Source organism: Corapipo altera, unplaced genomic scaffold, assembly GCF_003945725.1.
Source record: "Corapipo altera isolate COAL_440 unplaced genomic scaffold, ASM394572v1 24, whole genome shotgun sequence".
In the NCBI taxonomy this organism is placed as follows: Eukaryota; Metazoa; Chordata; class Aves; order Passeriformes; family Pipridae; genus Corapipo; species Corapipo altera.
In genome coordinates this window covers 9,484,449-9,504,971 of record NW_020884903.1, presented here as the reverse complement: position 1 = coordinate 9,504,971, position 20,523 = coordinate 9,484,449, and the positions used below count along the sequence as shown (strand labels likewise).

Here is a 20,523-nt window from a genome sequence, read left to right as displayed (position 1 = left end):
TTTACTCCAGAGATGCAGCTCTGCAGGACCGCTTTTCTGTGTCTGTTGCGATTTCACCGTGGTTCCATTCCCCCTGCCTTTGTGGATCTCCTCTCTTCCCAGACTAACATCCAGAATAGTGCAATCCCTGTTTTTCACTTTTGGAGAGTTGCTATGAATTCTTTTGCTAAATCATATGTATGTGCATCTGTACATCATGGACTAAAAGCACTACTTGGTTATATGCAGAAAACAGGGAGCTGCAAAACCAGGAAATTTTAAATGCTGTCTAATAATGGCATCTCTGTGTATTCCTCATTTTATACACCTTAGTGTAAATCAAAAGCAATTCCACTGATACTAGGGAATTAATACTACATACGAGAATTAAGGCCTTCTTTGTTGTTGCTTTTCAGAAGAAGCCTCTCAGCAGAGATGTGGTAGATACATACAACACATTCTAAGAAGAGAGGCTGTTGTGGTAGATAACTAAGGCCTATGAAGAACAGAAAAGGTAAATCACTGAAGGATAAAGAGAACTGAAACATGTAAATAGGGAAGAAAAGGGGATTGTACTGAAGAAAAATTACAGAAAATAGAAGACAGGAAAAGGATGACAACATGTCACTTCAGAAAAAATAAGAAAATTAATGCCACGTTAATTATAAGAAGTTCTGGAGCAAAAGCTTCATTACAGAAGGGCATTTTCCAAGCTTGTATGAAGTTTCGCTTTTAAGGAAAAGGACAAAATTTTGATTATTCATTGCACCAATGTACGTAGGAACAACTGGCTAAGTGGTGACTTTTATAATCACACATCCTTAAAGCTTAAAACCAACTGGAAACCACGGAGTGACTCCAAGTGCAGTGGTCACTGGCTCCTGCCTGTAAAAAATTAAGTTTGTTCAAAAGATACATTATTGCTTTAGAAAGTATCTCCCATACAATTTAGTTTCTCATCAAAAGACAACTCACAAAACCCAATCTGGCCTGATAGGAAGAGCTGCCTCAATGCCAGGTTTTAAAATAGCATAGGAAGAGACTTAGAGGAATGTTGCATCTCCTGAAAGACCCATCTACGGGGTAAACCGTACACATCAGCTTGGCTTTGATGAGAAAGAAAGACCTCTCTGTCTGTTCTTTTTGTGTGATGAAGTGCACTGCAAGTAGTGTACAAAGATTGTGCCTGTGGAAGAAGCTATGGAAATCCATTTCTGAAGCTTCTCAGCCACCATCAACTCTGTTCAAAGCAGGAGGCAGCACCATGGCACTCCTTGATTATTGTATTGGCTATTTATGCTTATGTAGCAATGACCCCTCAGAAACAGGCCTGGCCACCAGAACCACTCAGGTTCTTGGAGGATGCTTGCATGTAACAGAAGGAATATCATACAGCAGTGTCACTGCTGCTGCTCAGGCAGCTGGGCAGGATCCCACACTCAAATTTCTTGCTCAGGAGTAACACAGGAAAGTCACTCGCACTAATGGATGCTTAACCTTGGGATAATTATGAGCTGTTCATTGCAAGCAGTAGAGAAACTGAATAGCCTAGTCTTCCCTGAACAAATGTCAGACAACATTGGATGCATGCAAACTAACAACACATTACCTAAAGAAAAGCTAATTACTTGCAAAGTCTGATAGAAAATTGAATTTCACTAATGGATCACTTTGCAGCTTGCTCCATGCCCAGCCATTCATAATTTACAAAGAAACTGCAGAGAACAGCATCAAGGAAATAACTGAAAGTAATTAAGTTTTACAGAACAGATACTGAAAGTCATCTGTGATCTTCCTAAATCCTCATTTTTTTCTACTTCAGATTTGGATTTTTAGATGAGAAATCAAGAAATGGGCATACCCCTGTGTAAATGCACTGAGATCTATCGTATGTGATGGCTGCATTTAATTTGATTTTCAAGCATAGACTACTATGGTACGCAGCACTTGAGCCAAAAGAATAAAACAAAACCATCAGAAAAATGCTATAAATTCAGATTTGCTTATGTGAGTGGAGAAAAGCAGCACAGATTCTCCCTGGAAAGTCAGTTTACAGTTTACAAAACCTTTCATGTGCAATATCCTAAGTATCCACTTGGCGGTTACTTGTGGCTACAACGAAGATGCTTTTTTCTTTCTCTGAGAATCAGTTATTTGCTTTCCATTTCTCTTCTGGTAACAGAGAGCATGCAGACCTCTGGAAACAGCTGGGCTGCCTTTTAAATCTATGGCGTAACAGGAATCGAGCAGGTGGTCTTTGCATATCTTAGGTCACACTCTTGCCAGTAGAAACAAATTCAAAATCATCCTAGTGCAAATTCCTAACATAAACTCATTTCAAAGAGTCTACAGCCATAGAGCTGGTCTGATTTTAATCTATTTGACAATATGGTAACTTTTCTGGCAGTATCAGCTGTAGAAATACCTTCTTAATGGACTGAAACATATAAATCGGGTCATCTGACTGGAGAAGATGACACAACTTTTACTATTTTGAGCTATCACATATCTAAATGATCACAGCCCTGTGAATGCCCTCTGTATATTATGTAAAATATTCTCCCATTTAAATTATTTTGGACTGTTCATGTAAATAAAAGCACAATGCCACAGGAAATTAGCTTATTAGATGGTGTTTTTTTTTTCTTTCTACATAACCCTAGTGCAACTTGTAAGTATTTCTGGAATTGCTCCAGAGACTCATAAAGGGAGGCTACAAAGAGCCAGATTCAGTATTGGCATAATGAGATCACTTGGCTTGAACTTGGTGCAAAGACTAGAAACTGCATACAGAAAGACTGGAAAAGAATGTCAGCATTTTCCCTTCTTTGTTCTCCCTTTCACCATGGACAGACACACAACATGCCACACAACAGCAAATTCCTTTGGAGAGCACCCTTTTAGACAAGGAAAATTGTTCTCAAGTCACTGATTCCAACTTCGTCTTACAGCTAATTTTCTTTTTGTTGACTGGTAGCACAAATAGGCAAAGAATGTAGCAGAGAACCAATAAGCAATACTGTGTCAGGCATCATTTGTGATATTTGTACAAAAATTCCAGAAGATATTTTACATCTTTATTGTTCCACCTCATTCGAAGAATTACAAGTGAACCACAATCTGCCACAGTGATTGCCAGGGTTTCTTACTGGCTTCTTCAGGCAATACTGTTTCCAAATGAGAGGGGAAAATTGGCATGAGGTTAATAAAGAGATTAATTGGAAGGGGATATATGAGAAGACCAGGACAATTAAAACCTGCCATTTGGAATCTAGAAAGCTGTAAAAGGCAAGGAGAAAATAAGTACCTTTGGCTTTCCTAGGCAACTATGCCTAAGAAATACCTGATGAAAGTAAAAAGCAAACAGGACAAAGCATGTTACAAATTCTTTTTTCTATATATGCACGGGAAAGCCTTTTCTGTCCAAACACTTTCCGCTGTTTAAATCAGTGAATTACCCCAGGCTTTTCCCTTGTCCACAAAGGTATACTCTGCATTTTATATTGTGCCATTTTTCTGCTTCTGGTTCACAGTGTGACCCAATAAACTCACTGCTCTCTGATACCATAAAACTTCTGTGAGTAGTTTGCAACATACTCTTTTTGATTAATGGCATAAATGAAAAAATACATTTGGACTCCTCTGGTAGACACAGTGCTCTGTGGGGGAATTTCACTGCCTAAAGGACATAGACTCATGTTCAAACCTGTGTCTAACCTTGCGATGTTTTTCAGTTGCTCAGCTTGACCAAAGATAATCAGAAAGAAATATTTGTGTTTTAAAATAGGTAAATTTGAACAGCACTCAAAAGTTTTTTGAGCTCCTAGCAGGAAAACAGTAGGTTCATATGTGCTCTGTGAAAGACTGGCAGACACATACCTGATTTCCATAGACAACCTAGTGCTAATGACAGCGGGTGATAAAATCAATCAAATAGAACAATAATTCCTAATGAACCAGTTTTACATTTCATTAACTTGAGTGCCAAGGTAATTCTTAATGACTGATTTACTTTGTTTCTTTTAAACTCTCATGAAGAATTAGGTAATTAGGAAAATAAGGTCTAACAGCAGCCTAATATAACTTGAGCCTGCAATGCAGTTTGTGTCTCCAGGTGATGAGAAACGTGTGGACTCAGTAGCACCTTGGACTGAGGACTCCTCACGGCCCTTGTCTGAGATGTTGCTCAGCCCACACATGGACAGACAGCACAGGTAGACACCATGCCAGGCTCTTCATCAGTGGGTGTGGGTCAAGGCATCTCACTCCTGGCCACTGAATCTTGTGGTTATTCCTTCTCTGAACTGCCATTGCACAATTTTGTGATATGCCCAACACAGCAATGAAGAGGAGACCAACCTGATGCTGACATTGTGCTCTAACTAGTAATTCAAAGATTAATTGGGTAGGAACTAATACAGTTAGTCTTGATTATTTTTACTGTCCTTAAGCGTTGCTTGCCTTAATTAAAATTCTACTAATTTATTTTCATCAAGTTTAATTCTCAGTTAAAATAAGAATAGGAATATAGCTTCCTTTGGGAACACAGGATTGCAATGTGAAACAGTCACATTTTAATACATACAGGAAGGAAAGTTTCTCTGATGCAGAAGCTTTTTTTCAAAGGAAAATGTATATGGCACAGAAAGACACTCATACATATTTTACAGAAGTTGGACTACAATTAACTCTGTTAGTCTAAGAACCTTGAAGTTTAGGAAAACCTAAACTAGACTTGAATTTTGCAGCTAGCAATAAATTGTTATTAAAGTGTAAACCACCTGATACTAAAGCACCTAGGCTTTTACCTGTTATTAAATCCAAGCTTTCTGGGTCAATTCTTGATCTGTTCTAAAGGTCTCTGTGTACCTGCTACAAGAAGGTATGTATACACACACATATACATGTTTACCAGACTTGTCCAACTTTTCATTCTGACTGAAGTCGGTGAGATATTTGAAAGTTCAGAGGCTGAACAACTAGATACAGTTGTTCAGCCTGAATGCTATATCAAAATCTTTTGTGAAGACAGGGCTTTATTGACTGCAAATGCCTCCTGTGGGATTTACCGTACAATGAAACTAGTATACTATCTAGTATGAGTATCATGCAACTTGCATTTGCTTCATTAAATTCCCTTCATCTTGTACTTTTATTTTTTATTAAAACTGTTAAAAACATTATTAAGACTACATTAAACCCCATTATTATTTTCTTAGTCTATTTCTTTACATTCCATAATCAAAGAAGCAGACAACTGTATGTTACAGGTAGAATTGCTCTTACTGTGTGTAGCAACTGTTCCCAAACCAAAGACAAGGATGTGGGCTCCTTACAGACCGCCAAATTGAGTGAATTTTAGCTGGTATCCTGGGAGGAAATGAAAAGTGCAATCAAAAACCTACTGACACTGACTGCTGATCCCTGATCCACCTGCCAAGGTAGCAGTGGCAGCACATGGCTGCGGTGAAAACAGGGACAGGACTGCTCCTTTCCACAACCATGTCCATTTAGATCACCGTACCCACAATATGTCATTGCATCCTTAAGGGGCAGACATTTGATACAGCTGAGCCAGTGGGACAGTTCTGCCTTCAGCATCCCAGAGTGCCTGGCCCTGCAATGTGCCTCCCTGCACCAGCTCTGCCAGCATACCTGGCAACATCTCCAGGGCCTGCTGACCTCTCTGAAAATAATCTCAGCAAGAAACATCTTTACGTTTCTCTGACCTGTTGGTGAGTTGAGAAAGCTCATTTGGCAGCGAGGAATTTCTTTCACTGGCGGAAGGGGCTGGACTATGAAGGCAAGGCAAAGAGGAAAACAGGGAGGTGGCAGTGGAGGAGGAGAAAGGAACATCCTTGTTTTTTTTCAGCAGAAATTAGAGCAGCTCAGCTATGACACCTAACCAGGCCAGAATTATCTATATTTTATTCCTAGCTTAAAGTCAGAAGTAATTAAGATCTGTTTTCAGAACTATTGTTGAAACACAAATAACACATATACAGAATTTCACAAACATGAAATAAAAATACATCATATCTTTTGGGGAATGCTGGCATATAGAAAAGTCAAGATCCACACTTTAAAATTGGGGTGGGTTTGGTAGTGCCTAAACTATTACCCAGACAGCTTAGGTCGAAGCAGTAGGGAGATACTCTGATGCTTGAATTTCCCCCAGCATCTGTATCCCTCTTATATGTGGGTCACATGTCAGGATTGTTCCAGTTATTAGTATAGCAGATCTGCAGTTTTCCCTCCTAAGTGGCAGCAGTCACTGGTGAAGGTTGGCTGAATTCAAGCCTAGCTGGTATCCCTGCAGAGGAATGGCTAAGCAACTCTCCCTCTTGCCCTTCCCCACTTATTGTCCTAGGAATTTCCAAATGAATACTCCAAACTGATCAGTGACAGCTCCTAAGAGCATTTTGTGTCAGACTGAGAAATAAGATTAAAAGTTTTCAGTTCCTAGCTGCTTAGTTGGTCTTTGCTGCTGGCCACATTTTCAAGAAACAGGTTGTATTGCCAGTGCCTCAAAAGGAACCTTCTCTGTAAAAGGATCAAGGAGGGAAAAAAGAAAATTTGAAAAGGATGGCCAAAAGCAGCTTCTGCAGGTGAAGAAATGAGATGATGGAGAGATGGAGCAAAACACACTAAGGATAGAAGATGTGGCTTGTGATAATGACTCTGCTTCTGATTCTCTTTGGAGATCAAAGTAGTTTTGCTCTCCTTGCATCTCCCTCCCCACTGCCAGTCTTTAGAAAGCTGTAGTATTTTCAGAAATACTTTCATCTTTCCATTTTCCTTTCTGCCACAGTCTGCCATCTACTTAGAAGCTGTATTTCAAGCCCTCCTCTGCACGGTAGAGGAGAACTGCACTGACCATGTGAAAGGTGTGAAGAACAACAAGTTTGATGCATCTGTGGTCTTCCCCTCACTGTTCTAAGAGGGGAACTGATCTAAAATTAGATCATGTCAATAGAGACTCCTGTCTTTTTAATGATTTGTCAGGGAGATATTCTCATTGAGCACACAATATATACCACATGATGGCACACAGTATATACCCCTAAACCTAGCTCTCCAACAGTGAACTTTCACTTTTTAACATTAATTTACTAACAAAATGTGCACCGGAGCAACTTAGTGATTAAAATAAGTCTATTGAATTATTATGCATTACTCCATTCATGGGCCATATTCTGCCATTCTCACTAATTTGGGGTAAATAATTTATCCTCAGAGTGTTTTCATTAACTGCAATTCATCTTCCAGCTATGGGATTGCAAGTAGCCTGAGGTAACCATCCACAAAGGGAAAGAAAAATGAACCTGTTCCTTTTTCATCATATCTGACAGTAAACTTGAAGCAGATACCCTTATTCCTTTGGGCTGTACTTTAATATATTAATTTTCACACTGAAAATGGTGATGGTGAGATGCTGTCAAGTGGCAGTCGAGGGTGAAAAAAAAAGAATGTGGTGGTCTAAACGGTGACAGTGAATATCTGCATCCGGAGTGAAGAAAGTATGCCAAGATCTTGCCTGCTGCACAGGAATAAACATCTGGGTCTTTGATCCCTTAGAGACTTTAACGAAGTCAAGTATATTAGGGGCTGTCGCATGCTGCTGACGCCTTCTTGAAAAGAGATACAGTCACAGGTACTCTCTCTGCCGGATGGTAAGGAGACAATCTATCTCTAACAACACCCTTGGACCAAGTACACCCTGCCCTCTTTCGGCGAAGCATTCAGCGGGACCGCTCCGCTGGCATTCCCCGCCGGCAGCCGAGGCGGCCGGGACACAGAGATGCTGGGCAGGGGCCAGCCTGCACCCGCGGCCGGGACACGGGGCGGGCAGGAGAGGCTATGGGAACTTTTGGGGAATCGTGGAGGTGCGGGGGGCCGCGTTACTGAATGGGCATTTGAGACCCTTCTCTCTCTTCCTCCATTAGCTCCGGGAGGATAAAACTGGAGAAGTTACTCTGGAATAAATAACTTTGTATTTTCCCATGTGTCAGGAGGCGAAGCTTTCGCAAGACGGACCCTTCCGTCTCCAGGCTGCCTCTTTCAAAGCGTCGGGCAGCCGCCTGGATGTGAACGAGTTCCCACGGCAGCATCCATCACCCGTCAAACCGCTTTTATTCTCGGGTGAGAAACTCGGAGAGGAGAGGCGGGGGGCGCGGGCAGCAGCCGCCAAGTGGCTGTAGGGGCCGCTTGGCACAGGGGAGCGCAGACAAAAGCCGGCGGAACTACGTGGCTTAAATTCAAAAGGGGCGCTTCGGGCTCCGCCAGGGCAGTCCCGGCCCGGGGAGGGGGCGGGAGCGGGGCCGGGGCCGCGGGGACGCGCATCCCGGCGGCGGTGCGGGGGGCGCCGGGCGATGGGCGCGGGCGGGGAGCGGGACGGGCGTGCGTGGGGCGCAGCTCGGAGCCCCCAGCCCCCGCCGCCGCCGCTCGCTCGGGGCCGCAGCAGCTGAAGCGGCCCCCCCAGCCCAGTCCCGGCGCGACGATGAGGGGCATCCCGGGCTTAAAGAGGCTGCGGCTCAAAATCTGGCGGCGATGCGCCCTGCTGCTGCTACTCCTCTGGGCTGCCTGCTGGGTGGTGGTGAGCGCTGCGCTGTTCCTCTTCCACAGGAGCGTCTTCTCCGAGCGCTGCACGGACGAGAAAAGCCACCGGATCCTGGCCAGGCTGGTACGTGCCCCGGCGGGACGCGGGGCATCGCCCGGCAGGACGGGGTGCCGGCGGTCCGTCGGAGCCGAGCACCCGCTGCCGGCCGTGCCGCCCTTGCACAGCTCCGGCCGCCGGAGGTGCCGCATTACCGGCGCCCCACGGTGCACACGGGCGGGCGGTCGCCTCCTTATCTCCTTTCCTCTTTCCCTCCCTCTTTCCCTCCCTCCCTGCTTCCCTCCCCGAGGCGAGGTCAGGTGCAGGCGGCGGGCCGGATCCCTGGCGTGGGATGCGGGTGAGCTGCCCAGGCTCTTTGGAAAGGGCAGCTCGGCATGCCACACGCTCCGGAGCGGGGGGAAACCTTTCTCCGGGTGTTGTTTTTTTTTTTTTTTCTTTGTTTGTTTGTTTTGTTTTTAGCCGAATATGTCTATGGACAAAAGTCATCTTTCAAAAGTGCCAGACAGCTTGTATCGCCTTCTTTATGTCTGGCGTGTAAAGGTGCAATTACTCAAAATTCAAGAAAGAATATTCATTAAAATTTCCCTTAGAAATAGTAATAAAGACATTTAGGATTGTGTAGGAAACACTTTGAGAAGAGGAGCAGCTTCGGTTAATGCTTTGAGTTTAATTTTGTTTCTTAATGAGGGTATCTGTACTGCCAACGGTTAGGTGGGAAGAGAGGAATCCTAATGGGAATTAAATAATCTATTATTGCAAGCAAGCAAAAAGCTGATCATAGATTTCCTTAATTCTGTATAATGAAGAAAGTGCAAGTATAGGCAGTGGTCCTAACAGAGTGTTTTTAATGGCAGTGAGTTCCAGTTTCTTTACCGCAGTAGCCAGCTTGAAGTATAGCTGAGCTCAGGTTTGCAGCTGAAGGAATGATTTCTGCCTCCTCTTTACGTGGTTGGGAAGATCACTGAGATATGGAGAAGCACGGAGCCGCCAAGCTCAGGGAGGTCCAGGTCCTTGCCATCACACTCGCCAGTAAGGAGACGGACTGAGACTTGTTGCTGTTCTTCAGTTTGGAGACGGTTAGGCACGCCTTCAAAAGCCCAGGCAGGGATCAGATTTCAGGCGCAAGCTTGGAAAGTTGTCTCTATTCACTGAGTGATAGCTCAGTTACAGACCCTCCTTCCAGAGGAAGAGTAGCTGAGGTTGCTGTGCTCTTCTGTCTCTGTAGGTAAGTCTTCAGTACTACCATTAAGGTTTGTAAAGCAACAGTTTTCCCAGATGATGTTAGAAAGGGATTGTCCTTCTAGTGGAATAATTAGAAAATGAGCTCATCTTCATCAGCCCCCAAATAAGTCTTTCGACATCTTCTGAGCAAGGCATAAGTTTTGCAGTTATAAAAGTGCAATTATCTATGAAACAAATAACCCAATAATTTGAGTCTATTAAGCAAAAATCAGCCTCTAAGAAAAACTATCTTTCTAGTCATCTGCCATATTTTCAGTAGGAGATTAGATGAGCTCTTTTAAGCAAGTTGGTGAAAATGCCCTAGCAAGTGGCATTTCCAAAGGGTTTATTTCCTTATTCTGAGTAAGATGTACATCTCTGCAGATGTGTACTGCACTGACAAGGCAGAAGTGGCACAGGGAATTTTGCATAGACCAATTTGAAATCTCAAAAAAAAAAAAATCACTCTTTCCTAATGCCAATCTCATCTTCATTTATACTGAACACACTAAATCATAGCAATCAATTTCTGTTTCCTCTGGAGAAATCAATTAATTTTGATGCCTTCCAAACCTGGCTCAGTATTGCATTTACACAGGAGAAGTACTAGCTAATAAGGCAGAACATCAGTCTCAGGCCACTGATGGTGGTACAGTGAGTTATTTAAATTTATATAAATCCTTAGCAGGGTTTACATTAATTTAAGCTTTTATTTTAATTTAAACCCAGCTTTTCCGAACTTATCTTGATAAGTGCACTAAGGGCATTAAAAATTCTGTAGCCAAATTTAATCAGAAACATACAAGCAAATCCAAACCATGCTTGTGTTTGCATTTTTCTGTAGTACAGCTGCTTCTCTACAAGGATTTTGGCTTGGTGTCACTTTCATATTTTAGTTTTAAAAATCTGGCACTTAGTGGCATTCAAAGGGCAATCATTAGGTAGATTTAAAACTGTCTCATTGACAGATCTCAAAATGCAGTCATTAAGACAGGGGTGGCAGCATGGAGGACCATTTCTGAAAGATTTCCCTGGGGAATTGATTCTTCTTTTTATCAACAATCACTGTGATGAATTACAATCTTGTATAGTGAAGTTTGCAGTTAGTGCAAAGGTTCCTGGGTTAATAAATAATAAATCTGTATCACCTGGTTAAATGTTTTCAGTCCACCAGAATGTGTTTTAATACTGTAAAATGCAAGCTAATGCACTGGGGAGCACAATAGTGCTATGCCAATATGATGGAAAATTGTCTTGTAAAACTGTATGTCTTTGGAAAGGATGTAAGGGTCAAATAATTGCTTCAAGATGAACTACCAGTGCAGACTATGCCTAAAAGGCATAGATAGAAAATATCTATGATAGAAAACAGTTCAAACTTCTTGATTGCTTACTTGAGGGAGCCTTTTTGAAATCCTTGCTTGCTTTGGTGATGAGCAGAGAATGGTACATCTGGAAGGCCGCTCTGTGTTTCATCACTGTGAGACCATGAACTCCTTGATCAAGTTTTCTTCCACATATCCCAGTTTGCAAAACGCTACACAAGGTCATTGTAAAGAATACTATGATTTAGATACTCTTTGTCAGATACTAGGTTAATAATAAAAGATTTATAGGTTAAACTGAAAAAACAGCAGACAAGTCCTAAACAGCAACCAGGTTCAAAAAGGACTTGTCTCCTATGTCTGTGAAATGTGAGACTGCTTTTTCCAGAACTACTTTTTGTCATTAATGTGATTAAGAATGACATGATGTCAATGCAAGAAAATAAGATACACATTTATGTATTTGACTACAGGTGATGGACATGTGTTCTAGATGTAAGAGGTATATGCATGTGGACCCTCTAAGAGTGAACTTGATGGACCACAGTAAAACTGTCCATGGGGGCATGTGTTCACCCATGTGAACCCAATTACATGACTAAGTCCTAAATTCTCTTGCTGTAGCAGAAGAAAGTTAGGTTGTGGTCTCTCAACAGAGTTTTAAATGTGCTTATACTTACAATCCAAACAAAACCCCCAAAATTCCTTCTGTTTGTAATTCTCTTTCTAATATTGCTTAGAGTTCCAGATGGTAAGAACTGCTAAGCTACTTTTGCTAAGAAAACTATGTTTCCTATTTAAAAAGGTAGAGTAAAATTGTATTAAATTCATAGGAGTGGATTTTCAAAAGCAGGAGCATTGATCTGCATGCTCTGAAGTCTGCAGACAGCCCAGTGAGTCTGCTTGGCCATCCTGATGTTGATGTCGATGCAGATGCGTGTGTGATTCACATGTGTGGACTCAGGGTCAGAACACTCATGCAAGAGTTTGCCTACCTGGCTCTCCTTGCTGGCAATGACTGTTCTTATTTGGCCTGTGAGAACATCAAAATATAAATAAATTTTATGCCTGTCTGAACTGCCCTCAGGGAGCTGTTGCAGTCAATTTATTACCATTCTTGGATTTTGGACTTAATCCTCCATCCATTCCCCTGTGTGTTGTTTAAGGTTGAACTCCAAATGTTGCTTGGCATCAGAACATATTCCTCTGGTGTACACACCTCATAGACTGTCCTAAGAAAATAATTCACTTGAATGTTATGATCATGTTCTTTGTGTATGTAACAGCAAGTCACAAGTGAGGTGGGGCTCAGGCAGCCACTGCAAGTTCTCCACATGCAGGGGGTCCTGCCATCTTGTTTAAATGAAGGTTCAAATGCCAGAAAGCAGTGAAGGCAGCTGACACTGTCAAGCTGCCTCCCAGATGTTTGGCTTTCTACACCACCTCGTCTCTTCCCCTTTCACCAGAGACCTCTGATCATCCCCTCTACTGATTCACCCAAAGCAGTCCCTACAGCTGCACTTCTGAATGTCCATAGGAATGTATCGACTGCCTCCACTTTTGGAAATGATATCATGGAAACAATTATGGGTTGAGGGAAGGACTGGTGAGGGAATCCTTGCAGTTCTTCTATGAATTTGTAATGACCACTTAACTGTCAAGCAGCAGTTTCCTTGCTTCCATGGGGTTATTTCTTTACAATTACAAAAAAAATTAAGTTTCAAGCAATTAATATTAAAATTTCACTTCTGATAATTACATATAAAACCCGAAAAGTCAGTTTGTTCTGCAGATTATTGTTTTAATAATAAAATGTATTATATATTTTAAGATTCTGAAAGTTTTTGGTCCAAAACGCATTGAGAACAACCTCTGTGTTTCCTGGTAGTGCAGGAGGAGGTTATACAGCTTCGTTCAGGGCATGTTGAGTGCAAGGCTGAAACATGCAGGACTGTGGAAGATCCCAGAAATTCAACTAGCCATGGATTTTCCTGTAGTTTAAGTGGAGGTCTAATTCGTGCTCCCCTGAACCTTCCAGAGAAGCCTTGCATTACTGTGAAAGTTATCTCCTGTGCCTTAAAGTGTTACAACCCATCATCTCATATAGCACAGCCACCTGTGTTTAAAGTTTGTCTCGCTGAACTCATATGTGTAAAACACTTCAGAGTAACAGGTCATTTAGTCCATTTCCTCACCCCTGAAAATTCTGTCCTTTACCATCCCAAGAATCCCTGTTTCGAAGCAAGACTCCCCTAGAAAAAGGTCTCTAGAGACTTCTGAAAAACCATTAAATGACCCAACGGCTGTAGAAGGTGTGTGTTTGTGGTTCCATGACTGCTGCAAACCTCTTGAGCTTAGGACTGTTGCTCATTATCTGTCTTTCTTCTACGTGGTCTATGGGCATATGGTTCTGCTATGAATATTCTGCTCTTTCACTCCAGTGTCTTGACTACAGCAGCGGAGCCCTGACTGGTGACCTCTGTGAAGACCTGTGCGTGGCACAGAAGCTGGTGTACAAACACTGCCTTTACTATGACAGAGGTAAGAAGGTCATTCAGGCTGATTGGAGAGGCCAGCCCATCATACTGAAATCCAAAAAAGAAGTCTTTTCCAGCTACCAGCACCTCAGTATGCTGGAGGAGGTGGAAACACAGGATATACCTGAAACTGAGCTTCTGCTGATGGTAGCTTTGGAGGTCAAAAATGCCTTGGGGCTAGAACTGTCTAATAGTACCATGGGACCCCTGTGGACAGGGAAAAAGGGACCACGTTGGAAAGCACAGGTGGCCAGCATGTGGTCCTTGCTCCAGCAGGAAGAATATATCTACTTCAGTTTGCTGCAGGACTTCAGCAAACACATGCTACGAATTATTGGCTCTTGCGGACACTTTTATGCTGTGGAGTATCTCACAGCTGGACATGCCTGGCACAAAACTCTTTTTCCCTTGGAAAACGTGATCGGTCCCTCCCTTATCGGACACAAAAGCAGGGTGAGAGCCATCACTGACATTGCACTCAGCTTTCTGGACATGGTGCAGCATTTTGATAATGATTTCTCTCACCGACTCCACCTGTGTGACATCAAACCAGAAAATTTCGCTATCAGGCACGATCTTACGGTAAGTTACATCTTTGGGATGGTGTTGCAGCAATTTGAAGTCAAAGTCTAGTCTGAAGGTGGTTGTATAAAAATGACACTTCCCTCCTCGTACAGCTTTTGGCCAAGGTTTTGCAAAACCAATCCATTTACAAGCAACAGGGGAGATCCTCTACTGCTTTTCTGCTTTGCAGTGTGTACAGTCACGTTTCAGAGCACTAAATCCTGCTGCTTGTTTTGAGAACTGCTTGCTTCTGTTTTGTTTCACCTCCTCAAAGGCACTGGTACCGACAGGGTCCCTTGGATATGGTGAGGGATGCCTCCTGAAGGCAAGGGGATCTCAAAATCTGTAAATGAAGCTGTAATTTGAGTCATGGCAACTATTTTTGGTAGTGATGCTGAAAGGAAAAAGCTGTTTGAATTTGAAAACTATGGCTGAATTCTCTGGTCTGACACAAGGGGAACTCCCCACATCCAAGCACGCACATTTGTGTTTCAATGTTCAGCTTATCTGGTCTGGAAGCTCTCCAAAGACAGCGACAGGAAACTTCCTGCTACTGTTAACTCTTTGACTTTTCCTTGCACAGCTGTAACTCAGACCTGAGTAGCTATGCATGTTTTCAAAATAGTGACGTAGCTCAGCACCACATTGCTGCATGTATCTCACATTCTTCTGTGGACAGAAATTCCTCTGATTTCAGTTGGAATTGTGTCTACAGACTGGAGGCGCTGTGCAGTGAGTAAGTGTTTGAACTAGGCTCCCAATTTGCAGTGACATCAGTGGACTTTCTGCACTCTTAGTAAATATAAAGCATTTTCGGCAACTTTAATACTATTTTTAGTACTCACTGAGAGTTAATATTACACTTGTATCTTCAGAGTACTAGATAGACATTGCCTAAACATAGAGCCATTAGGAGCAGTTAGAGTGCTTTCCCTTCACCCTTCTCTCCCCTCCCATTGTTTATTCAGGTACAATACAGCAGCTGAACAGGGAACAAGTGAGGAGCTACAGCAAGAAACTAAAATAAGCTGTACCAGTATTTAGGCAAAGCGAGGTATAGCAGAAGTTCCTCCAGGCAGGCTTTGCCCAGCTTTCTCAGTTGCGCAGGGCTACAGCTGTCTGTGGATGAGCACACACCAGAGCATCTGTTTTACAGCCTTCTTACAGGAAAAGAGATTTCATTTAGGAAAAGAGGAAGAATACTGGATATGTCTTCCCTCACGAGTCTTTTTGGTGAGTCTTGCTTTGCCAGGATCTTCCAGTGACTTCTGGGGTCCAAAGAGACAACAGACATTTTCTGGTATAGGTAAATATGATAATTTAATATTTCCTAGGAGAATTAATTAAGAAAAAGTGAATTGCTGCTCACACATGGCTCTCCCAGTTGTACATTACTTATAGCTTGGTGGTATTGTGCCAACAGACTGAGAGACAGGAGATAAACAGTCAGACAGCTGAGGGTGGGTAGAAGGACAGAGGGTGGGGGACAGGACAAAGAGTTTCTAATCAGTGATGGAGGAAGCAGAGTAAGAAGAAAAATTCTACGTAGTTTTACCAACCAGTTGCAGAATGGGAACAGAGTAAGGCAGCCTCTTTCTTGTCCCTTATGTTTAAGAGATTTTTTTAACTTGCTGGTTTCCTGTGCTCCGTGTAGGAAAATAATAAAACCCATAATAGTACCGCTATTCCTTATTGGAGTAATGAGACCCCTAAAGCCCAAAGAAATGTGCAACAGTTTCACTTTGAGGATTATTTTCAAGTAGTGGGGACAAGGCTCCAGCTCTCACTCCAGCTCTTGCTTGCTCTCCTGCAGCGAAGGAGAGGAGAGGTCACTGCTTGGTAGATCATCCAGGAGAATTTTAAGCTGCCATGGAGCTGCCATAAGGTGCAGAGTTGGAAGGAGGTTTTGGGTGAATGCACAGTGCTCTGGGAGAGCTTCCTCTTTTACACCCACCTCAAAGAGAACTGGAAAGATTACAGCACCTTAAACATGACTTTAAATCAGGTCAGGAGCCAAGTTGGGTCCTTGCTGCAATTCCTGAGGTACCTTCTTCATCAATTACAATCATAACAAACCCCACCAAAATGTAGCCAATCATAGGTAGTGTCACCCAGATCTGTTTTCACGGGGATTGGCTGGATGCCCACACTACATTTTTGTAATAGATGAACTTCAGTGAAGCCACTGAACCCTTTGGCAGCTGTATGTTTGGGAACCAGGGCTGGTTTTCCTAGCAGAGCAATGGATCGAACTGTCAAATGTACTCAGTGCTGGCAAAGACCCCACCTGGGAGCTGATGCAGCAACCTTATGACTGGGGAAACCCTGCACTGCTTTCACAGTCTCTTCTCCAAAGAACTGAACAGCAAAACAGCAGAAAGCTTAAAGAAGTAAAGAAGAAAAGAAAAAAAAGATTTGCCTGTTCAAACGTGTGAAATTCCTTAGGCTATGTCATCATCATAAAGCTCCTAAAAGCCTAAAAATAGTTGAGTTTTTAAGCTATGCCTCATTTTTTCAAAATTTTTCCCTAGGGAAAAAGGACTAGAATTAGACCATGTTCTTTTTCTGCCCATGGAAGGTTTATTTGGGCTTCTACCAAAACAGACATCTTTAGTTCCTGGTGTTGATCCAGTTGCTGTTCCAGTCACAGAATTCAGTTTCCCCTGTTATTTGGGTGGTTGAATCTTAAAAATTAGACTACCATTTGAGCCCAAGTAACTCTGCTTTGCCCAGATCCCAGATATTTTCCTCAAGGAAAATGTGTGTTAGATGCTGCAAGGGAGCATCCCCAATTTAAGTGTGAAAAGCAGCTGTGAACATTCACTGATTGCACATCCATGATGACTCTGGAAGCAGGCTGCTTTCCCTGTGGTCACCTACAGTTTGTCTCACATCAAGCAGCTGCCATCCCCTTACTGAATTCCTTTCCCTCTTTATTGCTGGGATTTTTTTAAGTGGAGCATTCATGGATGGAGTGACACTGGCGGAAACTGGGACTACAGCCCTTTGCTCCCAGAGTGGTCTCATCCCCAGCACAGGCAGCAGTTCTGCAAACCACTTTGTGCTATGTATTCACTGCTTTTTTGAGCCTTGTGTCAGGGTGAGAAAAGTGATTGATCCCTTCAGTCATGTTTTTTCTGCTGTGACCAGCTTCTGGCTGGACTCTGCTATGGGACATATTTCTGGACAAGCAGAACAAGAACTGTGCACCATAAATGTGTCAAACCATAGCAAACAGGACTGGGCAAAGCCAGAACCAGCTTTCAGCGAAGTTAGGGATCTCTTTCTGCAGCTGAACAGACTCAAACCCACTGAATACAGGGGCAGGTTTGCTGGAGCAGTACCAGGTGCAGCTAACCCTGGGCATGCCACAGCTTCCCTCCACAGAGGCAGAGTCAGGGGTTTAGTCTGAATGCTGAGTTGTGAAGTGATACCGTCTGGCCCATGGATGTGCACCATCATATAATTAAATCATATAATCGTATAATTAAAAGCTTGAGGTGCCATCTGCATATGCTGCACCAGCAAGTAAATCAGTTTTCGGGATGAATAGTTCCAGCTTAAAGCAAATCAATCCAATTGATCCCAGGGAGGCATATTGCCCACAGATAATTTTTGCATTCCCAGTGTCATAAACATTGGCTGTTTTTGTTTAAAAAGTGGTATTTATAAGGCTAGTGCGGCTCAGTTAAGTGAAATAAGGCCCTTTCATTTTGATCCCAGTTCCTCACTGGCAGATGCTCTTACACAACATTTCCAGAAGCAAGGAGCAAAGAATGCCTGCTCAGCCCCGTTCTACAGTCTGTGCTGTGCCAGATCTCATGGGTTGTTTTGATCCACAGGTGGTGGCCATTGATGTGGATATGGCCTTTTTTGAACCCAAAATGAGGGACATCCTCGAACAGAATTGCACAGGAGATGAAGATTGTAATTTTTTTGATTGCTTTTCAAAATGCAATCTGAAAATAAGAAAATGTGGAGCACAGAGAGCCAATAACAACTTGCAAGTGAGTAGACACAGCTGTTTTATGCATCCCTTTCTTTTAAAATCACATTGACAATAAAATGCATGATATGTACTAGGAGACTGTGAGATGAAGACAGTCAGGTTTTTAAATGTGTCCACATAAGTATCAGTCCTGTTCAGAAATCTCATCTTGGGGCATGCAGACAGATCTTTATCTTCACTAGTGCTTATCTGCCATGTTTTTATGTAGCTGTTAGCACAGTGCCTCAGACAGGAGAGCAAAGTAGGGGCAGGGAATTAGCATTACCATCTCCACTGATAGTAAAGACACATCCTCGAGTTGCACCTCAAATACTCTGTTTGGTTCTGGGCTCCTCAGTTCAAGAAAGACACTTAAGGTGCTGGAGCAAGTCCAGAGAAGGGCAGCAGAGCCTATGAAGGATCTGGAGAACAAGTGTTACGAGGAGAGGCTGAGGGAGCTGGGGTTGTTTAGCCTGGAGAAAAGAAGGCTCAAGGACATTTTATTGCTCTTTACAACTACCTGAAAGGAGGCTGTAGTGAGTTGGGGGTCAGCCCCTTCTCCGGGGTAATATGCAATAGGACAAAATGAAATGACAAGAAGTTACATCAGGGGAGGTTTAGTTTGGATGTTAGGAAAAATTCCTTTACTGAAAGGGTGGCCAGGCATTGCACCAGCTGTCCAGAGAAGTGGTGGAATCACCATCTCTGGAAGTGTTCAAAAAACTTGTAGATATGGCATTTAGGGCCATGGTTTAGTGGTAGACTTGGCAGTACTGCACTGACAGCTGGACTCGATGATCTTAGAGGTCTTTTCCAACCTTAGTGATTCTATGATTCTGTGAAAGTCAAGGCTGTCCAAATCTCCAGAGGTAACAGGTGATTATAGTGGAAAGGGGTGTCCATAGGCTTCTTGACCCTGGGATGAAGTGTCTTACAGCTCACCCAGCTTGTGTTGCTGGGAGGTACTAATACAACAGAGGGGTTTGTGGAGTGTGGCTTGTTGGCCTTTTGCCTCCTTCTCCCACCCCTTCACCCTCACCACTTGTTATGCAGAATCATAAAATTGTTTAGGTTGGAAAAGACCTTTAAGATCATTGAGTCTAACCGTTAACCCAGCACTGCCAAGTTCACCACTAAATCACGTCCCTATGTGCCACATCTATACATCTTTTAAATACCTCCTGGGATGGAGACTCATCCAATTCCCTGGGCATCCTGTTCCAATGTTTAGCAACCATTTTGGTAAAGAAATTTTTCCTAATATCCAACCTATACCTCCCCTGGCACAACTTGAGGCCGTTTCCCCTTGTCACATTGCTTGTCACTTGGGAGTAGAGACCAACCCACACCTCACTTCAGCGTCCTTTGAGGCAGTTGTAGAGATAGATAAGGTCCTCCCTCAGCATCCTTTTCTCTAGGCGAAACAACCCCAGCTTCCTCAACCACTCATAAGATTTGTGAAGTACAGGAGCAATCTGAGAAGGAGGGGCATTTCTCAGCTAGAGTGTAGCCTGTGTGGATGCTCCTTTTCTATGCCTTTCTCTTCGAATGGCTAGAGGCATTTTGGATTCAGATGACATTTTGTTACAGTCCCAGGGAAACAGCAGGGCATGAGTTGTAGCTACAACAATCTGCTCTTTTTCCTTTTCTCAGGTAATCTGTGACAAAATATTCCGTCACTGGTTTTCCCCAAATCTCAGAGGACCGTTGGTTTCCCTCCCCCTGCAGCTGCAGCTGCAGAAAGCTGTGCAGGAGTGTGCTCAGCCGGGGCACATGGACGCCGCCGGGCACCAGAGGACTCTGAAATCTTTCTCTGAGTTATACCACCTGCTTCAGGTCACTCAACAAGAACTGCAAAGGGCAGAGTAGACACAAAAGGCAGGACTGCAAAGGCTACACACTAGTCTCTCTGCCATCCCTCCTACCCACTGTACATTTACAGCACAGAGATTGCTTTTCTGCTATGCAAATGAAATTCATGGCTGCAGGTGCAGCACATGCTGTTAATGTCCTATCAAGTGTGAAATTGTTTTACATTACCTGGATTCTGTTCTTGCTTATTTTCCTGAGCTAGCACTATACCTCTCCATCAGAATTCAGCACACCATTCACTTACCAAGAGCTGTAGACACTGCATGTCTAAGAGTGGTGCTCAGAGTGAGGATGCATCTACAGAAGAAAGTGTAAGCGCAGCAAAACTACTGTTGATAACTAAAAGAGTGGGTGGGTGTGGATAAGTACATGCATGGTGCTTGTTTAAATTTCTCTGTAGAATGAGGTTTTTTTGAAGTA

The 20,523-nt window shown here is 43.1% G+C and overlaps 1 protein-coding gene across 1 annotated transcript; it reads left to right on the top strand.

The window, feature by feature from the left end:
* The first annotated feature begins 8,433 nt into the window (after nt 1–8,433).
* On the top strand, nt 8,434–20,238 carry DIPK1C (divergent protein kinase domain 1C). Its single transcript, XM_027650850.1, has 4 exons — nt 8,434–8,662; nt 13,584–14,261; nt 18,086–18,250; nt 19,885–20,238. The coding sequence occupies exons 1-4, from the start codon at nt 8,480–8,482 to the stop codon at nt 20,098–20,100; spliced, it is 1,242 nt and encodes a 413-aa protein (XP_027506651.1). The 5' UTR covers nt 8,434–8,479; the 3' UTR covers nt 20,101–20,238.
* Nucleotides 20,239–20,523: the final 285 nt, after the last annotated feature.